The 22856-nt window shown below is 41.3% G+C and overlaps 2 protein-coding genes across 5 annotated transcripts in view; one reads left to right on the top strand and one right to left on the bottom strand.

Moving 5' to 3' along the window:
* Positions 1-13583, top strand: part of TRPM5 (transient receptor potential cation channel subfamily M member 5) — a 35700-nt gene extending 22117 nt beyond the window's left edge. Inside the window, exons 15-25 of the mRNA XM_035133374.3 lie at positions 980-1075; positions 3074-3332; positions 3724-3842; positions 3933-4065; positions 4642-4816; positions 5882-6050; positions 7938-8116; positions 8761-8893; positions 10260-10332; positions 11080-11170; positions 13210-13583. Of these exons, the coding sequence (XP_034989265.3) occupies positions 980-1075; positions 3074-3332; positions 3724-3842; positions 3933-4065; positions 4642-4816; positions 5882-6050; positions 7938-8116; positions 8761-8893; positions 10260-10332; positions 11080-11170; positions 13210-13313 (1531 nt within the window). The 3' untranslated portion in view covers positions 13314-13583. The remainder of the gene's footprint in view (positions 1-979; positions 1076-3073; positions 3333-3723; positions 3843-3932; positions 4066-4641; positions 4817-5881; positions 6051-7937; positions 8117-8760; positions 8894-10259; positions 10333-11079; positions 11171-13209) is intronic.
* A 2589-nt stretch (positions 13584-16172) lies between these two features.
* Positions 16173-22812, bottom strand: TSSC4 (tumor suppressing subtransferable candidate 4). Of its 4 annotated transcripts, none has more exons than XM_088666391.1 (4): positions 22153-22580; positions 20008-20118; positions 19429-19499; positions 16173-18215 (listed from the first exon to the last, which is right to left on the bottom strand). In XM_088666391.1, exon 4 carries the CDS (start codon positions 18127-18129, stop codon positions 17104-17106), a length of 1026 nt encoding a protein of 341 aa, XP_088522517.1. In that variant the 5' UTR covers positions 18130-18215; positions 19429-19499; positions 20008-20118; positions 22153-22580; the 3' UTR covers positions 16173-17103. The 4 variants fall into 4 exon arrangements, with proteins under 4 accessions (XP_088522517.1, XP_034976875.3, XP_088522529.1 ...); XM_035120984.3 differs by having other exon boundaries at positions 22088-22167; XM_088666403.1 differs by lacking the exon at positions 19429-19499 and having other exon boundaries at positions 22153-22812.
* Between the last annotated feature and the right edge of the window lie 44 nt (positions 22813-22856).

The raw sequence follows: 22856 nt of genomic DNA, 5'->3' as shown, positions 1-22856 counted from the left end.
AACCTATTTCAGTCTGATCCACAAACTCACTTAAACCAAAATGAACACAACATTTATGAGACTAGGCTGGAGTTTAATTGCATTATGAGTAAGGTCTCCCATGTCTCTGCCTCTGAGTAGATTCAGTTTAGTTACCTATGAACTATATCAGAAGTATTTAAATGAAACTAAGGGGACAGGCTTTCCAGTAGGATAATTTTGTGTCTTTTTGGAAAGCCAACCTTCCTAAATATTACAGCGTTCAAATCAGAAATTCATACAAAACAGGCAACTGTCACTTCTAAATGTTAGAAAAATACATTGCATTTTATTCATTTCTCCCAGGGATGAGGAAACTGTAGCCCTCCAGATGTTGATGGATCACGACTCTGATTAGTGCCGGGCAGCATGGCCAATGGGGAGGGATGATGGGAGTTGTAGTCCAACAACATATGGAGAGCCACAGAATCCCTGTCCCTTTTTAGCACTTTAAACTCCATCTTACGGGGTGGAGGAGAATCATCTCTATGATAAGTGACAGCCAGAAGATCACAGAAATCCTTCTTTGAGTGCATGTGAAGGGGAACCAAAGGAACACCTAGAGCAGGCTTCCCCAAACTGCAGCCCTCCAGATGTTTTGGCCTACAACTTCCATGATCCCTAGCTAACAGGCCCAGTGGTCAGGGATGATGGGAATTATAGTCCAATACATCTAGAGGGCCGAAGTTTGGGGATGCTTGACCTAGAGAGTGATCCCTACATACACACAGTTGTACAAATATAACCTCTGTAGTGATCTTCAGTTGAATGTGGAGATCAGGAGCAGGTATGGTGCACATGACCCTGCTCTCCCCCCCCCCACATGACCAAAGGACAATTACAAGTGGTTTATGCTACCTTAGTTTATGTATCAAGCTTAGTTCAGCACTGAAAGTCTCCCCTCACCTCTGGAGTGAAAAACTGCTTTCCAATATCTTTCAGTAAATCAATTCCTTTGCAGTGAGGAAACACAATCAGCCCAGGAGCCAGAATCATGTAAAGACCTTGACAGCCCGGATTCTGAAAGGACATTGCTTTTCCCCAAGGAAGTAGATAGGTAAGATTACAATGTAATGTTATTTGGAAGCTTCAAAACAGAGTAAAGAAAGAGAACACTTCTTGGCGATTAAACTTGAGGTCCACAGAGGTGGGTTAGGCAAAACAAGTTAAGGCTGTGCACGTCTTACCTTTGATTCCTGCTGCTGGTGTCTGAGGCCATGTACACAATACATTAGCCACAATCCACATGTATCCTGCAGTTTCTTGAGGAATACTCGTCTTTGATTTGTTTCCCTTCACACCAGCTTCCATCTGATTTGAAAACGTTGGCCACTGTTAAGATGAGGTGTGTACACTTGAGACATCCATGTTAAGATGAGAGCTTAATTGAAAAGGAGTTGGAGCGGGCTGGTGGATGCTGGTGTGAGGAAACAAATCTTGTAATGTGCGCCGCGTGAATAAATCCTTGTCTCCTCTCTGGTGTGTACAGAGAACATGACTTAAAAGATGGGTGGGGTGGGGTGGAGAGAGCAGGCAGGGATGGGATGACCATGCACAGTACTTGGCCCTATAAGAACATTATAATAGCTTGAACATTATAAGGATATTTATCAATACTCTAGCAGCAGCTATGCTCCTGCAGCCCTCAATCAAGATTGAGAAATTGCCTTGAGGATCTTAAAATAAAAATATAAATAAATAAATAAATCCCAGCTGGGCTAACTTTAAGATCTGGTGCCTCAGATTGCAAGCCTGTAAGCCTGAATGCAGAGTCTCCTTTTTATTATTGAACTGCAAACTACGCTACAGATATCATCTTCAGCTGAAGAGCAGGGTTTAAAATGCTAGAAATAAAGAATAGTTATGCTCTGCAGTATGATAACTGATGGGCAGTTTAGTGCAGAACGTAGAAAGCCACTTTCCACAGATGTAATCATTTAGTTGACAGATTATTCCCACTCAAGTGGAGCCATTGTGATGCTGTGTACTGTACTTGAGAGGTGGATCACACAAACTTGTCCCTGAAATAATGTAAAGTTGTTTCTGTATAAGTCTCTCTCAAGGGGGAAAATAGTTTAGTCTATCACTGGAGTCAATGGGAGATGCAGTGTTAATTTCAACAAAGCCAGGATTTCATTAACTTATCTTTCCAAAGTTGTATTGAATATTATTCTTGCTTTGATGAGACAGAGAATAAATAAACATTGCATATTAATTTCCTCTATTGGAGTTTGGAGCTGTAGAAGTTTAAAAAACAAAATACAATAGCAGCACATTGTCTGAATAGCTACACTCCAGTAACTAAGGGCGGTAGTCAACTAAGTTTTACTGAAAGTAGGCCCATTGAAATTAATGGCCCTTAGGCATGCTCATTGGGACGTGGGTGGCGCTGTGGTGTAAACCACTGAGCCTTGGGCTTGCTTATTAGAAGGTCGGCGGTTCGAATCCCCGCGACGGGGTGAGCTCCCGTTGTTCGGTCCCAGATCCTGCCAACCTAGCAGTTTGAAAGCACGACAAAGTGTAAGTAGATGAATAGGTACCGCTCCGGCAGGAAGGTAAATGGCATTTCTGTGCACTGCTCTGGTTTCACCAGAAGCGGCTTAGTCATGCTGGCCACATGACCTGGAAAAACTGTCTGAGGGCAAACGCCAGCTCCCTCGGCCAGTAAAGCAAGATGAGCACCGCAACCCCAGAGTCATTCGTGATTGGACTTAACTGTCAGGGGTCCTTTACCTTTATGCATGCTCATTAATTTCAAAGCGTCTACTCTAAGTAAAACTCAGTTGACTACCACCCTTAATGTTTATTGAATAGTTTGGGGAAAGAGAATTTTCAGGATCTCCTTGGAAAGGAAACTGAAGACAATCACAGTTCAATTGTATACATATCTATTCAGAAGTAAGTTCAATTGAATTCTATGGGGCTTAGTACCAGGCAATTGAGCATAGGTCTGCTGCCTTAGTTATCCTGTGAATCTTACAATCCAGCTATAAAATTGCTTTGCAGACCACTGCTCAGAAACAAAACAGTATTTTCTTTCTTTCTTTCTTTTCAGGGGAGATGCCCAATTAGAAACGCAAATTGCTTCTGAAAATATAGCATGTGCAACATTTGTGTTTACACGATGGAAAAAATTCTGGACCGCTCCTGTCACAGTATTTATGGGGAATGTTATCATGTACTTTGCCTTCCTCCTTCTGTTTGCCTATGTCCTCTTAGTGGATTTTAAACCACCCCCACCAAAGGGCCCATCCATCCAGGAGATTGTACTTTACTTTTGGGTTTTTACGTTGGTCTTGGAAGAAATCCGACAGGTGGGTAACCTACATTATGGCTCTCAGCTACCCTGCTAGATCTTACAGGTTGAGGCTGGGAATTCACATGTGCAATAGACACATTTGTGCACTACCAAAGTTGTCTTCCCCCTTTACTGGCCACGTTCTATCAGTCAAATTGTTTCTCTCTACCCTTTGCTCAAGCAGCCAGCTTGTGCTACAGCTAAGTCCCCATTAGCCATCAGTGCCCATTAAAGATGTACTGTTAGGTATTAAGAACTATAGAGCCATGAAGTAAAGGTAATTTCACCCAACACAACAACATTCTTGTTGACATTTCTAATTCAAATTACATTTGGAATGCTAAGTTAATGATGGGACATGGAAGTGTGTAACATTATACTAAACAATAAATGCTGTTAACTTACAGAGTTTTTTCACTGATGAAGACATGAATTTAATGAAAAAAATCAAGCTGTATGTAGAAGATAATTGGAACAAGTGTGATATGGTGGCCATCTTTTTCTTCATTGTTGGAGTTACCTGCAGGTTTGTGGTTATGATATACTGGCACTCCATAAGAAAAGTTTATGAAATAGATGTAAGGGAGTCGACTCATATTTTCTCTTTCAACCCCAGAATGTTTAATTCAACCTTTCAAGATGGCCGCACGGTACTTGCTATTGATTTTATGGTGTTCACTCTCAGACTGATTCATATTTTTGCCATCCATAAGCAACTGGGCCCAAAGATCATCATTGTGGAGAGAATGGTAAGTACAAGATTTCACATGGACATGAAAACCAATGATGTAGAGTTATTTCCTAAAACAAAGGAACAAACCCAGGCCTTCTGGATAGCACTATTTTCATTGGAGAAATGTTGGAGGGTATAGTGAAGTCTGCATGTAGGGCATGTAGTCTTTACCTGAGTGGAATGTAAGTGGTCAAGCAACCATGTGTGTGCGCGTGGACTTGTGATTACAAGGTGGCACGTGAAAGGCACTCTGCACATTCTCAAAGACACATTGAAATCCTGCTGGGGGAGGTTCCCCATGCCTGTAATAGTATTAAAGTACTCTAATGACATGGACTGAATTAAACAGCAAGAAAGAAACCTTGCTCAACTGCTTGGGAACAGTTTGGTATGACTTCCTACCATTTAATTGACATTTCACTGTATCATTATGGCATACATGTAGCACAAAACTGTCCTCCCTACAGGCCTGGGCCTTGGTTCCATAAAGAAATGAGAAGTCCTGTCAAGAAGACAATCTCAGTCCCTTAATTATCCCCTTTGTACATTCCTAATCTATGTCTTGGTTTCAGACTATGTATTCCTTTTACAGATGAAGGATGTTTTCTTCTTCCTTTTTTTCCTGAGTGTATGGCTCATTGCCTATGGCGTGACCACACAAGCCTTGCTCCATCCTGATGACAGTCGAGTGGAATGGATCTTCAGAAGGGTGCTCTACCGCCCCTATCTTCACATATTTGGACAGATTCCGCTGGATGAAATAGACTGTAAGGTTTAGGAATCAAAATACCTATTGTTGCTGTTGTTTTAGACTTGGATAAGATATACCAACCATGGCATCGTTTCTACAATTAGCATTGCCCCAAAGCACTGCTGTACTCTTGCTCCACAAATGTTCCTGAGATCACCATCTGAGGCCCTTCTTTGTGTGCTCCCCTCCACAATAAATCTGGAGGGTGGCAACACAAGAATGGGTCTTTTCTGTACTGGCTCATTTGTGGAATGCTCTCCCCAGGGAGGCTCACCTAGTGCCATCATTACATATCTTTAGGTACCAGGCAAAAACTTTTCATTATAACCAGACCTTTAGCCTTTAACTACATGTGGCCTTTTAGTAGTGGGTGGGATGTTTTTAATATATTTCTTTTCTTCCTTGGTTTTAATGTGGGTTTTTGTTTGTTTGTTTGTAAGCAAAACAAACATGGGCAAAATTTAATAAATATTAATAATAATAATGTTCCCACTAAAGCTGAGCAGTGCTATAGATTTGCCTTTATGAGTGCACATCGGCGGGTGGAAAAGTTCCACCTTCTGATTTCTGCAGATTACATTGATGTTCAAGGCCAAGGAGCAGGCCAGGCTATTTTAAACTAATTCTGTTCTCAAACCTAATGCTGCCACATGTCGTGAACTGCCCTCTCCTTTTGCTTTAAACTATTTTAATATTGTGTTTTAATGTTGTAACCCACCCTGGGACTTTAGGGTGAAGGACGGATAATTAATAATAGTAAAAATAATTGAGATTTGCATTATATAGATATGTCATTTCTATCTCTGAATGTGTGTGTGTTTGTGTCAACTCTATTTGTAATGCTTGCTCTGACCTCTTGCTAATCATTAAGATAATCCAGTGTCCTAATTATGCAACAATGCAGAATCAAGCACACCTCATGGTACTGAAGCCGTGAAATTGCAAAAACAAAAACAAAAAAACATTCTGCTTATCTGAACAGCAGAAAGAGGGAGAACAGCCTCAGCAATTAACAGGCCTAACAACCAGTAGCTTTCCAAAGTGACAATTGCTTAATTGCTTTGTTTTCAATCCACTACAGCATCTCGCATGAACTTTGAAAATTGCACACCGAGTCCAATGGCAAACCTGATGGATAATGCATCTTCGTGCCCAAATGCCTATGCCAACTGGCTTGTCATAGTCCTCTTAGTCATTTTCCTGCTGGTTACAAATGTACTGCTTATGAATCTCTTGATTGCCATGTTCAGGCAAGTATTCCCCCCCCCCCTGCCTGTTATAAAAAGAGGGAGGCGCTGATTAAATGCACGAACAATAACAGCATAGATGTGGACAGTCATTGATGACTGTCTTCATTTTGCACATAACGAGTGCAATCCAGAAAAACACCAGAGCCCCATTGGCATATTAAATGATGTGCTTAATTGCCATTGATTTCATTGGAACTTAGATGCGCCCAACTTTCTCAGCAGGAGAATTGTTAATACAGTCAGTGTGATTCACAAGTCATTTAAAATGGGTTTCAGCTGATTTACTTCAGAATGGGCTGGAAAACGTAATTGCTTTTCCCAACTATAGCCAGAACATGACAAAGAAAGCAATATATTCATTTCTACTGCAGAATTCAATTAAACATACACAAATTATTTAGAACAGGTGGGAGAGGGGAAGCTTTCTCCGCTACGTGCACATAAAGGGTCTACGGCAATACATCAGGGCCCAGTATGGATAAACATCAACACTATTACTCTATAAAGATTTGGTAAGATTTTAATATATCTGAAGACAATGGGTTCAGGTTACCCATGGGGCTTTCCTGCTGAAGGAGGACATTTTCACCATTTCCACATTTCTTCTATGGTCCACCATTTCCCCTCCCTGAAAACCTGCTCTGGCAGGTGGGGCACCCTCCAGAACAGCATAGGTGGTGGCTCTGGGGGCTGGAGTGAGAAAACCCAACAGGGAGCCCCCACAGGTTCTTGGTCCGCTCCCACGAAGGGAAGAAAACATTCCATATATGGAAGGGCAAGTCTGGATCCAACCCAAACCTTAAATATTTTAAATTTCCACATTTTATAGTTTTAATAAGACTGCACATATTTTGTACCTGTCCATGTGTGTGTACATGGTGGAATAAAAGTCAAAGGCTTGCCTATTGTAAAGCTGAGTGACATCCAACTGAAAACGGAAGCATTAAATACAGGCTAAAGTAATCTACAGGGACCCAGGTGGCGCCGTGGTTAAACCACTGAGCCTAGGGCTTGCTGATCAGAAGGTTGGTGGTTCGAATCTCTGTGATGGGGTGAGCTCCCGTTGCTTGGCCCCAGCTCCTGCCAACCTAGCAGTTCGAAAGCACGTCAAAATGCAAGTAGATAAATAGGAACCGCTACAGCGGGAAGGTAAACGGCGTTTCCATGTGCTGCTCTGGTTTGCCAGAAGTGGCTTTGTCATGCTGGCCACATGACCTGGAAGCTATACGCCGGCTCCCTCGGCCAATAATGCGAGATGAGCGCGCAACCCCAGAGTCGGTCACGACTGGACCTAATGGTCAGGGGTCCCTTTACCTTTACCTAAAGTAATCTACATATGCTTTATATGAGTTGCTTCCAACTGTAAATGTAGGTACGCAACACATTTGGAAAGACACTACTTGAAAAGCCCTTAAATAAGGGTTGTGGAATTATTATTATTTTTAAAAGCCGATTCATGCAACATTGGGAGATAATTCTTTGTTGCTTCCGACTCCTCCTTATATCCCTGCCTAATTACTGGGATCTTTGGAAGGGTCTCTGTTAACGTTCCATCGTGGCTCAGATGGACTGCTTATATACACCAGAAGCTGTGCATTCAGTATTTTGGAAGCAATTCTGTGGAACTCCTTCCTGGCTAAGATTAGATCAGGCACCTCCTTGCTGAGCTTCACATTCTTGCCAAAAACCTTTCTATTCCAGAATCAGCAGGGTATCATAGGGAAAGTTTTCAGTCTTGGACTAATTTTGCTTGATTTTATCCTACCATACATTTTTGTCATTTTCATGTGCATCGTTAGAAACTTTGGTGAGTAAGCGGTATGTAAATGGCTTAAAGAAACAAACATGAGATTTTATTGATATGATTCTCCCCCCTCCCTGTTCAAGTTACACTTTTCAGGTTGTTCAGGGAAACGCAGACATCTTCTGGAAATTTCAGCGTTACAACTTGATTGTGGAATACCACGGCCGACCTGCGTTTGCGCCTCCCTTCATCATTATTGACCACATTAAGCTGTTTCTTAGACGGATCTTTAAAAAGACAGAGCACAAAAAAGAGCATCTGGGTAATGATAAGATGTTCAGCACAATCCGAGGGTCCACACATGCATTATGATAAATATGTGCACTGCCTCCATTAAAAACATTACCTTTTCAGCAATGTGAACTGATACAATAGTTCTGTTCACTTCTGACTAAAGCTACTTTCAAAAAAATCAATTTTGTGCAATTAAATGTTCTTTCTAAATAATTAATGGTGAGTTACTAATATTTTTTAAGGAGGATACAGATTACTGAAGAAGATAGCACTCAGCGTTACGAGACTACAGCTCTGTCTTTAATAATTTAATATTTGTTAGCCTTATAGAAGTTTGATTTTGACTATTTAAGAATGGGGGAATGGGCATGCTTTTATTTGCAGTTGTCTCATGGATCCATTCTAATAGATGATTGGAGCTATTACCTCTCACAGCTCCAGTCATATCAAGTGTGCATGTGAAGGAGCTCCAGGAGTGAATACAAACCTTTCTGACGTATTCAAGATTTTCTAGCTCATTGCCTCGAACTAAGTATAAATGAATAGCAATAATTTCTTTGCAAGGAAAATCTGATTCACTAGGCTCTGACCTTCCTTTCTTCTATCACACAGGTTGGCATTCCCCAACCCTCATACTTAATCACATTGTGCTGTTTTGTTTCTTTACTATAGAAAGAGATCTGCCAGGAGGTCTGGATCAAAAAATCATAATGTGGGAGATGCTACAAAAAGAAAACTACCTGGCAAATCTGGAAACAAAGAAAAAAGAAAGCAGTGAAGAAAGGCTAAAGAAAATGTCAGACAAGTGTGTATCTACGAATGGAGACTTCCAAATCTCTGTTTGATGCTAACTGAGGGCCAAACCAGACTTTTGTGTCTGTGTTTATTAAACATGTGAACATTGATTTGGTTATAAAGCTGGGTGGGTGGAGTTTACTTTCTATCAATGCATGGAAAGAGGAACTTAGGGGAGAGAAAAAATGATTCCGTTCACGATAAAGGCAAACCTATCTAATAGTCATTTTCCATAACAATGCATGAACTGAAACAGAATCATGCTTCAACATCTGCAATTCCCCAAATTTTGCAATGCAATTCTCCAGCCAAGTAATGTGTACAAAGAGGCATATACTAGGGCAAAGTGCCTAAAATGCAGATATTCATGAAAATGTACGTACAAAAAAGCATTATATTAGGGGAGATTGCACTGCAAAAAGCATATATTAGGAGAAATTTGCATTTTAATGCTGATTAATTTTTACAAGGGCTTAATCTTTTTTGAAAGTGATGTGAAAATGTGGAGAACTGAATGATGAGAAACTGAGAACCCAAAATTGACAAATTCATGCATCTCTAGAGGAAGTGAAAGCCACTCTTGAATGTTCTCCTGAGATTGACTCCAACCCTAGAAGTCCACCCCACTCCATTTAAATTAAAAACAAACAAACAAAACCATTCCTGCTTTTATAAACCAGTCCATGCATATTTAGTCATCATGTGAGTGCCTAGTTTGGTTCTGAGCTAGAAGATAAGCAGTTCCTTCCCTATGTTAAGTGGGTAACCAGAGCATTCCAAATTACTCAGGGCACAATTACTTAGAAAACAGATTTTGCATGGGAACTAAAGGAACACAGCATGCATTCAAGCCATTTGCTGTACAAATCTCATGACCCTTCTGTAAAGCAGAGATGAAGAGGATGTATTCTGTCACAGAAACACGGATGAGAGCAGATGAAAGCCCACGGAGGAGTTGCAACTTAGCAAGGGTTGTATGGAGATTTGAACTGTATGAACTCCTGTATACATGTGGGATGTATACCAACAACCACAATTTGCACACTTGCTCAAAAATTGGGGAGCAAGGATTGCATGTAGAAAAACAGGGTCAGTATAGGTAGGTGAGAGCCAGTTTGGGGCTGGGGGGAGGGAAGGTAGATTCAATCCCATTGCCCTTTTTATTTACACAATTTAACTGTTATGTTAAAGAAGGACTTTACTCTCAACTTACTTTCACTGGACTGAATCCTTTGCAACAGACACAATGGCCACTGTCCCAGTCGTGTCCTGGAGTCTAATCCATGTTTGATCCAATGAAATGTCTATCTAAACTCTAGTGCCTACCTCTTTTCTCACTGTTTTGATTTCCATCCCCCCCCCCCCCATCAAAACAGGGTGAACAATCTTTCAAAGTACTTTAATGGTCTGAAAGACCAAGAGAAACGGCTTAGATCTTTGGAATCACAAGTAAGAATGCTTTTTCTTGTGTTTCAGCTATGCTTTTTGTTCATGCAGGGTATAGCTACAGATTTTTTTTTTGCATGGATTTAATTGCACATTTCTTTCCAAAATCTGCTTACAAAGCATTGTATAAACAGGATAATATGCCTCAGCTTATTTGGACAAAATAGAATTGATGTGTTGATTAACTAATATCTGGTCAAGGAATTCCTCATATATGCTAATCTGAATTTGTTAATCTATCTTTAAATGACAAAAATTATAATGATTGCATTTATTTATCTTGACAGATAATGTAGAGATCAGGCACCCTGCCATTCAAACTGGTATTTTTGTCGATCAGACAGTCAAGAGTTCTTCATTTTCCAACTTTAGTGGGGAAACTTTTCAGTCCAGTTTTATCTCTGCCTTCATTTTCAATCTGGACTCTGAACCTTAGCAAGGATTTCCCTCGCCCTTCACGAGGGGAGGTGCAGATACAGCAAGTTGCCTTCAAAATAATTCATTCAAATGGCACCTAAGACCTAGGTCCATAAGTCATTGGCTGAATGTAGATTAGAGACAAGGTCGTCACCAGCAGCAACACAGCTAAAAATGCAACTGTTAAGCTATGCTTTAGCAGATCAATTGGTGTTTTAAAAATGTGTTCAAATCGCAAGCAGATTTGCCGGATCTCCTTAGAATTACAATGCCAGTGTGTCATTTTAAATGGTAATGGAAGATGTGGTGATACCAAAACAATCTCTTTTGTAGATCTGCTACTGCACAGTCACCCTTTCCTCAATGGCAGACACCTTAAGCAACAGCAGCTTCTTTTGCAACAGACAACCCATGAACTACACACGTGAGTAAGGTGCAGAGAATAATTCTGAAAATAAATAAATAAAAATAAAACAATTTTTAAAAGAGAAGAATCAGCAGTAAAAGGCTAAGTAGAAAAGTCCACGCAATTTATCAAAAAGTGTTCGTTGTTAAAAATTACAGAGATTACTTATTTATAAGTACTATTTCTTCCATTGAACTCAATGTGGTGAGCATGGGGTTCCTTGGCAGTCTCCTGCCCAGGCACTAACCAAACCCAGACTTTCAGCAAGGTTGCTGCATCATGTGCTTTCCAAGTTCCAGGCCTGGTGTGTGTGTGTGTTTCATGGGAATGCTTGAACCCTGTCATGATGCTTAATATTTCCACTGGACTCACAGTTTGAGCACTACAAATCAAAATGCTCAGTTGTCGTTTTCCCACCTATGAAATTGATAGCTGAGATTCCTGTAATCCAAGGACTTCTATGCATATACAGCAGCCAGACGAAAGGGAGGACAGCCACCCTGTGGCTTTAAGAGTTGTGTCAAATCAGCAGGTGTTGATTGCATAACAAGTGGACAACCTGCTTAAATTCCTTCTGCTGCACAGCTCTTAGAGGTGCAGGAACCTTTTCCTCTTTTCACCTGGTCACCTTAAATCCGTATGTAAAAAAAGAGTAAAAGGTAAAGGACCCCTGGACGGTTAAGTCCAGTCAAATGGGGTTGAGGCGCTCATCTTGCTTTCAGGCCAAGGGAGATGGAGTTTGTCCAGACAGCTTTCTGGGTCATGTGGCCAGCATGACTAAACTGTTTCTGGTGCAATGGAACACAGTGACGGTAACCACAGTGCACGGAAATGGCGTTTACCTTCCTGCCGCAGTGGTACCTATTTATCTACTTGCACTGGCATGCTTTCAAAGTGCTAGGTTGGCAGGAGCTGGGACAACACAATGGGAGCTCAGCCCGTCGTGGGGATTCAAACCAACGACCTTCCGATAGGCAAGCCCAAGTGGCTCAGTGGTTTAGACCACAGCGCCACCCGCGTCCATATGTGGTGCTTCCCTCGCTTACTGTCATTTGTACAAAGTCCTGTATGCACTGGAGATCCCACACCCACATAGGCCCTCTAGATCAGAGACAACAAACGGCTTTTGTGGATGAAAGCCTATTTCATCAGATGTGATGCTGTAATGTCCTGCTGTTTGCCCTTGGATAGAAAAATGTCTGTTCTGTCTCTTCATGAGATTAATGTTAATCTTTGTGAGATTAATGGATTTCTACTTCATCTGGCTAAATCCAGTGCCTTCCATAGTGACAAATTCCAGAGGGGAAGGCATGTTAGGCTGCTGAAAAGAAAATACTTTGTTGGTCTTATCATCACTTGGCATTGCAGAGGAAGAATAATTCTAGACAGTGAAGCCAAAGGCCAGGAAACTCAAGAGGTCAGGAAGGTCTGTGACATTGCTATGCAAAGCTTGCATTTATGCAAGTGACCCGTTCACAGCAGCAGTAACCAAAGATGCCATCTTCCTAGTTATGCTTATTTTAACACCATCAACTGGAAAGAAACCTTTGCTTCATAAAATAACTACAGGTGTTAACTTAGCACAGCTAGTAATTTACAAGAAAAATGTCAGACCTCACTCCATCTCTGCATTTCATTATTGTTTCTCCCCAAACTTTCCCCCACCTTGGTCTGTGTGCAAAACTAGGACAATTGTTTCATGCATCTGATGCAGTAGGCTCTAATCCATGAAAACCTATGCTAAAATAAACCTGTGAGTCTTTTAAGGGGCTGCAATATTTTTCCCTCTTCTTGATGCTACAGCCTAATCAATTTGCCCAACTGAAATGAATAAGAGATAGTATATGCATGTTTGGTGGTGGAATTCTAATAGGCACAAAATGTAAGAAAACCCTCTCAATGATTCCCCCCCCTTCTTTTAAAAGAAAACCCAGATACCATGGATGAAAGGGATTATAAGGAAATAACTCTGCAGATATTTAGTAAAACTGTCTGGCCTGAAACAACTCTCATACCTGCTCATATTAACCAGTTTTTACTCCAAAAAACCTCCATAGGTTTCATAACCACAGGCACAAATCAAATGCCTGCACCAGAAGGCAATGAAGCTGGAGAAGGCACCCATCAGTTTGAAGATGACATGATGTACATCGATAACTAACACTACTTGCAGCAGATCAAACAATTTGCTGTGGTTTTGATTGACTTTTTGACATATTCATCACGGTCTTCAATTACCTAAAGGGGTTTTTCTTTTGATGGCCGAGTACTGCCCTGTCTTCTGTACCAAACATATAAAACGCCTATGGTGAAGCATTGCATACAATTTATTAGCCTTATAAATGCTGACTGATTGCTTCCAATAATCTATCACCTTCTCAGCACTCTGATATTTAAACTTGTGCTGCTGTTCTAATTTATGCCGTGCAAATAAACCACTCATGCCAGACCATCCCAAACCTTCTTAGCAACAGTAATCAGCATATGTACAAAATACATTCTGCACATACCTTTTCCTTCTTGAAGATCGTTGTGGTGGTTGTTTAGTCGTTTCCGACTCTTCGTGACCCCATGGAGCAGAGCACACCAGGCACTCCTGTCTTCCACTGCCTCCCAGTTTGGTCAGACTCATGTTGGTGGCTTCGAGAACACTGTCCAACCATCTCGTCCTCTGTCGTCCTTCTCCTTGTGCCCTCCATCTTTCCCAATATCAGGGTCTTTTTCAGATTAATGCTGTTCGATTTTATTTTTTTCATATTTTCTGCTTTTTTTCATGAAGCTTGGGTTCATATTATTATTGCTGGTAGTTACAAGAGTGCTTCACTGCTCATCCTGCCTGGGCTCATCAAGTAGCTTCTACTGCCCTCGTTCTATGCTGACACCTAAAGGGAATACTGTTGTATTAGCAAATTTATATACAGTATGCCCTCTTTGTGTGGAAACTCAAATAAACTTCTGCATTAAACCTGGGGCCTTAATTTTCTAAATAAAACCTAGACTTGGGGAAAGACCCTACAATTATATTAACCAGTCTCTTAACAGTGTATGTAATCTCAGAGATTGTGAGCAGAGACATCCACTGTCTTTAAAGGACAGCAACCTGTAGCAAACAAATTGGATTTTACAACTTGATAATAAATAGTTAAATTATTAAGGTGCTTTTGCATGTGAACTACTTAAAACCCCCAATATGATGCAGACTATTAATTTGCAAATAAACCAATATGCTACTTTGACAGATCTCTGTATTATTGAGGAAAATAGCACTATGGTTGTAAAGCTGCAGCTTTACAACCATAGTGATAGTTTCCACATATCACAATTGCCAATGTTAAAAAAATGGATCATCAGGTTTGCCTGCAAGACAGAGACATGCTTTAGAAGATTATTCCCAGCAAGATTCTACCCCCTGCAACAACAGTCTTTACTACTGGCAGTAAAGGTAAAGGGACCCCTGACCATTAGGTCCAGTTATGACTGACTCTCATGTTATTGGCCGAGGGAGCCGGGGTACAGCTTCCAGGTCATGTGGCCAGCATGACTAAGCCGCTTCCGGCGAACCAGAACAGCGCACGGAAACGCCGTTTACTGAACAAGCTCTCTTAAACCCTACTGCAGTCACAAGGGCAGGCGGAGTTGCCACAATAATCTGGCATTGTTATTTTACCTTTAACATTTGCTTGCAAGCAGGTAAGTCTTCCCAGCATAGAGATGCAAGAATCGGAAAGTGCTTCATTTCCTGTTATTTCTGATAGTGATGCAGCTATTATGCTTGCTAAAGGGAAAATACTGGAAATGACAATGCTTCATGATTGCAGTTAGCTCATAAGGGAGAAAAATAAAATAAAATTCAGGAGAGAAACATTTATGCAGATTGCTCCCATTTTGCAGACTGAAATAAAAAAAGTTTTGAAGCTCCTTTCCTTAGACATATATTGGAATCTCAGCATCGTTGTGCTGCAAGATATTACTTGGCTAGCTTATGGTTGGCACATTATGTTTTTAAAGTTGGGAAAATTCAGCTTATAAATACTATTAATTTGTCAACCACTTTTAATTTATCATCTTACCCAGATGCTATGAAAGTTGATGTAAATCTTAATTTTTTGGTCTATTGTTATTTTAACACTTCAAATGTTTTAAATTATTGTTAATTTTTCATGGTGATAATTTTATTGCTTTATCTATTTTGTAAACTGGTTTGAAGTTTTTTGTGTTCTTTTTAAACAATCAAGTGGTGTATAAATTTGATGAAATAACAATAAATAAAATATGCTAGAAGAAAATGCCCCCTAGACCAGCAGTGAGGAGCCTTAAGTCTGTGGACCTAATTAGCCAGCTGGGGTAATGCAGCTTTGCACAGTGAGGCAGCTGCATACCCGTGATCCTGCCCTTACCAGAGCATGAGACTCCTTTTTATCCTCATAACCCTCTGAAGTAGGTTAGGCTGCATGCCTGGTTAAAGGTCACCCAATAGGATTGTTTGGGTTTGGTGGGCATTTGAACCCAGCTCCCCCAACATTCTGAGCCCCATTCCAGACACTGGCTCTCTGGGTGGCTAGAGTTCAGGTGCAAACCATTATATATGTGATTTTTAAAAACAAACATATTTTCATTAAGTGATTGTGTGATGGCCTTAATGTGGTTTTGTGCAATTTATGTGGCTACCTTTCTCCTCCTTATCAGATAATCCTGTGTCTGAACCAGCACTCGAGTGAGGCAAATTTGTCAGGGGCCCAAAACAATGAGAGATAGGAAGAGCTCTTTTTCAGTCACAGCATCCCAAGGTGAGCCTAACCAATTTGATTCCACTACAACCACCAAAGAACAGATTAATAGCTGCTGCTACTGCTTGTAATAGGTTGAAGCAGCTTGTAGATGAATGGACAGAGATAACAGAGTGGAAGAGAGCTGTTGCTGGAGGGAGAAGGTAGGGTTGGGTGGGGAAAATATACCTGTCAAGTCTTGACAAGCATCACCAGTTGCTAACAAACATACTGTACCTTTGGACAAAAAAAGCAGCAATTAAATTTTTTATTGACACCAAGGATAATATGAAAAGAATCACATAGTAGGTCGGTTAAAGAGTCCATTTTAAGTCCTTTAATTCCCAAACAAATCCAGTTAATTTGTTATGAAATCACTTTACTTTAGGGAGCAGCTCTTGGATATGCAGATGGAAACATCACAGTTGCAAAGGACGGAAGTAGTGGATATTCAGTGCTGAGATCATTCTTCATATTTCATAATCCAATGAAGTCTTATTCTGGTCTTGCTGGCTCTATCTTTTCTAGCTTTTAAAAATGTGTGCATGTTCCCTGCAAGCTTTGCTTCCATGATCATAATTTGTTGCTAACAAGCATCATGCTATATAGCAACAAGGGAACACCCATGCTGCCTTTTAAAGCATGCAGACACTTCCCATTTTCAGTGCTTCTGCAGCATATGGCTTGTTACTTACTGTGCTTTTATTTTCATTGGCAGTGTGGAAAGGTATGGGCTTGGACTAAACCTTTGTTTGATCAAGCAAGTATATTTGGATGCATCTTGGATTTCATTCGCATGGCATGTTTTGCCAGTACTCAGAGATGGGATACCAGTCAAAAGATTTTACACAAAGTGCTAAACAAAACAGTAGCTCAACAAAATCTGGAGGAGTATGCAGGTATAAGATTTGTTCCAAAAGTGAAAAACAACAACAACAACCAGATGATCCTTTACAGGCAGAGTATTTGTAGACATTTCTGCACCACTGCAAACTAAAATTTTCTCTAGTTTTGATACAACACAGAGGGACATCATGGAATCGGTAAATGGAACACTAAAATATCTCTAAGTCACAGCTCCAAGTATGCTAAACAAAGCAAGCAAGTAGTCAAAACTCATGCAAACAATGAAGAAAATAATTTTAGGAAAACACTTCTTTAAAAAACACTGTAATTTATCCAGCTTTAGGACTCTTCCTCCCCTTCATCATTGCTGGCTTTGGGTCGGAAATGCTTCCTATTCCTTTTCTTGCTACCATGGAATCCCATGGTCCCCACCACTGTCTCTTCATCTGCCTGAGAAGAATCTATGCCAGATCCTCTTTGAACACTTAATTCCTCCAGTTTTGGTTCTTTCCAATCCTCTGCTTCCTTTATATCTAAAGGGTCTAGTACACCCTCCTCCTTGTTCTGGGTCTTAGGCTTCTTTGGAGGGTTCTCTTTGGGTTCTTGGTTTGCATCACTAAGCTTGTCTTCTTCATCCTCCTTGGCAGCAGCTCTTTTCCTATCTGAGCCTGCTTTTGTGGGTTTCGTAAAGACAATCCTTCCAGCACCAGAACTGGAGGGATCCTGATTGAAGGATGGGGTGTAGCTTTCAGGAGAGGCTGACCTCTGTTCCACTCTAGTCTTCTGCAAGCCCCCCAGGAACTCCATGGCAATTGACCTGTTGGTCTTATCACTGGACTCTGAAACATCATCCAAGCTGTACTTGGTCCAGCGTTCTGGGTGCGCAACATAATCAGGAACTGCTGGAGAACTTTTATGAGCTGGCGGTGGCTTGCTTTGTCTTCCAAGGCTTTCTGCAGCAATCTTGCTTGAAATGTCGGGTGGAGGCAGAGGCCGCTTAAATCTTCCATCAATCACATTATCTTCAGCCATTGAGGGCACTGCTCGTTTGGCTGCCCCTTCCAGACAGTCAAAAATGCTCTGGCTGCGCTGGGAAAAGCTTGAACTCATGCCTTTCAGGTGAAACGGCTGCACAGGTGATTTTTGGTTGCTGTGTAAAGGGTCACCGCTTTCATCTGTTCTACAACCCACATCATCTGTGGGAAGGGATTCCTCAGGAGATACAGTATCAACTTCAGCATCGCCTGGAAACCCAAAGTCATCTGAATCTGAATCACTCAGTGAAATTGTGTCTGAAGGAAGGACACCCTCGTAATCGGCAGCCACTATACCCATGAAGGGTTCACCTGCACCTTCATCACCCATATTTGGGCAGTTGCTTGCTTATACTAATTTAGCTTAGACCTTGCTGCAGCCAATTAAGTTTTCCAGTTGCCCGGGGAGTTTAAAGCCTGGAACAAAAATGAAACAAACAAACAAAAAACCCAGTGAAGTTAAACAGTGAAAAGGAAACCATACCATGACCACCTGCCCTTCATTTACTTCAAGAACTCTAAAAACAAAAATCCAATACAAATGAAGGGGTGGAGGGAGAAAATGATTAGACTCACCTACTGTCTCAGATAAACAGTTCTGGAGTTGCTTTTGGTTTTTTATAAACCAGTCACACTGTAATGTGTTAAGCACTGCCAATTAGTAAATTCTCTAAAATAAATTCTGTAGTCCTGAATAGGTCAAAACACTTTTACGTTTATGGGATGCTACACAAAAAACCATTTCTGTCATTCATTCATTCCTTCATTCATTCATTGTTTAACTAAATCTACCAGTGTATCCTCTTCCACATAGCATAAGTAATAATATACTTTCAGAAATTGCCAGCTGAGCAATTTTCCATGTAGTAGGCCAGAACATAGATTTACAGAATATAACACTAGTTTTAACTGATAATTTTGCAGAAATTTAATGATCCATCAGTAGCTTCCTGCCAAGAGTGTCTTCTGGCACTAAAGATCAGCTGTCTTAAATGAGGCAAGGAAGAAACACTTGCATAAGACAGAGAAATGTGATCTCTTCTAGGCTAATACTTACAAATTAACAAAATCTGTGACATACAATTTTGAGTCTGGTAGTACTAAATTTTCGCTGCCCCTGAATAGTTGCGCAAGATTTTGCTTCTCATTTGAAAACTAAAACCTTATTTAGTACGACAGTGGCATTTTCTCCTTTTGTAAAAAATGAATTCCTTCTACTGGGTTTGTAACTCAGTAGTTTCCTTTTATTACTATCTGCATTGATGTGGTACAGTCAGACTTCTGTCCAACTCTGGAATATAGCAAGATCGGTATTTTGCTCTTACATGTTCCTAAAATGCCTTACAAAAATGACAAAGGGACTAGATGCTCCAGATTCATTGAATTTTCTATGGTAGCTTTGTGTGCATGTCAAACACCAGAGTTTTATCATATATTTATCATGCTCTATCTCTCGAGTCTGACATCCCCACCCCACCCACCCATTCATGTGCTAGGCTCAGTCAGTGCCCCTTAATAGCATTTTCCTTAGTCTCCAGTGACCAATTCCCTAAAAGGGAAGAATTGTACAGAAAGAAAGCTCTTTTATGGTGACGGTAAACAGGCATGGATAAATCTACTAGCCACTCACCATCTGGAGTCTGAAACAGTATTCCATCCTCTGGGTCAGTTAAAGCCACCAAGGTTCTCAGATGTTGTACCCTGGCAGTAAGAGGTTGGACATATCATCAGCGCAAATAAATAAAGTGGAGCTGAAATTTCATAGTACATTAATAGTACTTGCTGTTTGGGTAGGTGTGGCCTCTAGCCTTGTACTAACAATAATAGCTGCAAATAATCCTCTCTTAAGGCTGGAAAGCAGAATCTTTGCATATTTTATATGGTCATCAAGACAGCTATTCAGGTACTGGACTTCAATGTGCAACTTACATAGATGTGTAAGATGTGCAAGAACATTTAAATTGCCACATCAACTAAAATAAGCTACTCTGTTATCCAGGTCATTTGTGGTGAATCAGAAGAACAGAACCAAATCTAACTTACATTAGTTTAACAGCCAATGGGTCAAATTTAAATGTCCCAAAACATTATCTACATTATGTGGATTCTGGTTGGTTTGTTTTGCCCCCCCAAAGGGAGTTTTTGGCTGTTTCTTACTGGTAGTAAATAGAAAAATGAAAAAAATAATTTCCAGAAAGAAAAGACTCACAGGTTCTTTGCAATGATCTGATTAGGATACAATTCAAACAGGATGGCTTCTCTCAGAATAGACAAGTCCCCGTCAGAATCTTCCATACTATCTTGATCCTTGTTATTTGAACTGTGGGAAAGCAATCAATCAATCAATCAATCAATAGCTAGCTCCCCCACACTCTAGCCTACAGAGTTATATGATAGAGGAAAAAGCTTCAGAAAATGAAGTCAAAAAAGTAACGGTATAAAGAAGGCAATTCCCACCTACCCAAGTTTCTCATCTCTAATCAACATGAGCTATGGAGAAATTACTTTTTCTCAATCCAAACATATTAATCAGCCTGCCCTGAGCATTAGCAAACTACTTATAAATTTCAAGGGATGCAAAACAAGAGTTAAAAGCAAGTTAAAAATATATTGACTGACAGTTATTGTGAACAGGGCCACAGATGTTATAAGGCTATTATGAGAAATCTGTAAGTGCTTTGAACACTCCAAAGTGCAATATAAATGCAAAATATCAGGGCTATTGATGTTTTAAGGTGCTTTAATCTAGAGTTGCTATCTCTTGCCCCAATACCCAAAGGCTATAAAACCAAGGCAAGTGCAGACTCATGTGTGCAGCAGCTCAGTCTTAGGGTGAGGATAGAAACCCAGGGGAGGCTAAACTGAAAGAAATCTCTCCCACTCAGTGACCCAGTGAAATTGATGGGTAGTAGATTCACAGCATAGTTAACTTACGAAATCTGCTGCCACAAAAAACAGAAAAAGGAAGTTGTCTTATACAGAGTCCATTGGTCCATTTAAGCTCAGTATTGTCTACACTGACTGGCAATGACTGTCCAGGATTTCAGACAGGGTTCTCTCCCAGCAGCACCAGGAGATGTCAAGTGTTGACCCTAGGCCCTTCTGCATTGAAAAAGCAGGTGCTATTCCCCTAAGCCAAAGCTCTGTATAGCAGTCATCACTGATTTACAGGGGCGGTCAGAACCCACTACTATGTTGAAGCCCCATCTAAGGTGGCTCACAGCAGCAGAATTATTACCACCATCCACTCACCCACATGTTTAAAAAGAGAATGGACCCGAGTCTCCAAATTCATTATTTGGCACGTATGACTTAAAATTATTGAACTTAGCTGGGATGTCGAAATGGACATGTTTAATCAGAGAAAAGTCACTGTTAACATTTACTAAAGATTGGAAACCTCTTACAGACTTTTCGCATGAAAAAGAAAAGAAATATTGACATTCAGGTTTGAAGGCTGAAGATAATGTTCATTTAAAGAAAATAGTCCTGCTGGGTGTTATATTGGAGTGGATGAGTTGAATAATGTTTATACAGGGCGAGTCTTTTACAAGAGGCCCCGTGGAACATGTGTACTCTGTATCCACAGGGCCTCTTTTAAAGGACTCACCCTGTATATGGCTGACAGATGAAGAATCGGGAGTTCTTTAGTTTCTTTAACTTAAAAAAATATTTTAATCCTTCTTCTATCTCTCTACTTTCTTATAATGATGTTTGCACCTCACTTTTTAAATTCTAATAAAATTTTATCCAAAAAAAGAAAAGGCCGAAGACTGCTAGTTTATATGGCTTTCGGCGCAGAGCAAAGCAGTTCATTGAGGAAAATGACAATTAACCATAAACGGCCCTATTCTTCAGAGGCCTCGTACCTCTGACGACCAGGTTGGTTGGGTGGTGTGTAATGGTCAGTGTCGGACGAGGGACCTGGGTTCGAATCCCCCCACTCGGACACGGGGCTCCCCGGGTGACCTTGGGCCGCCCACTTCCTCTCCGTTCTAACTTACCTCACAGGGTTGTTGTGGGGGTAAAATGAGAAGGGGGAGGGAAAGCACGAGCGCCTTGGAGGAAAAAGGCGCGTTTGAGGAAGAGTATAAATGCAACCAGGGAACAGGCCCATTAGCTCCCCGTGGTCAGTTTGGGAAACAATATGATGGGTCTTCGGGACCATTAGACACCCCCACGTTGGTCCTCTCCCTCCCGGGTGGAATCAGAAGCACCTGCGATGGGGGAAAAAACAGCAGCGCGCCTCTCCCGCCCTCAGAACTCCTCCTCGCCATCGACCTTCCTACCTCCGTCCCGCCAAACGCATCAACTTCTTCCCCCGCGAGCACAGCCCACCTCCGCTTCTCCTCACCCGCGGCGCCGCTGTGCCTAATTCCAGCCACGGCCTGCCGTATTCCGCGCCGTCCTCCCTGCGCACGCCGGGACATGGAGTCTTTCTCGTCTCGCGGGTCGCTGTAGAACCCTACGCTAGCTGCCCGTCGGGTGAACTACATATCCCAGAAGGCATCTCGCTTAAAACGCGGCCCAGTGACTAGCCTCATCCTTCTCGTAGCCTCCTTTCCCGATGCATTCTGGGAACTGTAGTGCGTCGTCATCATCATTATTTTTATTTTTATTGTCCTCGACTGGCGCCGGCGGCGGGGAGAGGGATATTTCTGGCGTTAAGTGGGCGCTTCCATGGTCCGTAGAGTTAGGAAAACATTAGAAGAGTTCTAAGGCTGCGGTCGTATTCCTGCTTGCTTCTGAGTTAAGCGTGTGCTGTATAGTTGGCGTCTCTTACAGTTGCACGCTAGCTGCAGGTTGATCGGAGGGGGCGGGCACTTTTTGAGGAGGTGGGGGCTGGACGACTGAGCTGGACTTACCTCTCATTGCTACCTGAGGGATATATTTGTTATCATTTGCTATCAGAAATCCACGACTCAACGCGAGCGATTTTGAAATACCGGTATATGTGCCTGCGCATCCCACATCGCTACTCTCATGTCCGCTTGCATCTCAGTCACATTTTCTTTGTTTGCTTATGCACACGATTTGCACACCTGCCCAATAACTGAC

The sequence above is a fragment of the Zootoca vivipara genome, chromosome 1 (assembly GCF_965207765.1).
Source record: "Zootoca vivipara chromosome 1, rZooViv2.hap1.1, whole genome shotgun sequence".
In the NCBI taxonomy this organism is placed as follows: domain Eukaryota; kingdom Metazoa; phylum Chordata; class Lepidosauria; order Squamata; family Lacertidae; genus Zootoca; species Zootoca vivipara.
This window is presented reverse-complemented; position numbering and strand designations above follow the sequence as displayed.

What these genes read in the sequence shown, in the direction of transcription:
- TSSC4 (XM_088666403.1), bottom strand. Translation starts at nt 18,129, where the DNA reads ATGGGTGATGAAGGTGCAGGTGAACCCTTCATGGGTATAGTGGCTGCC.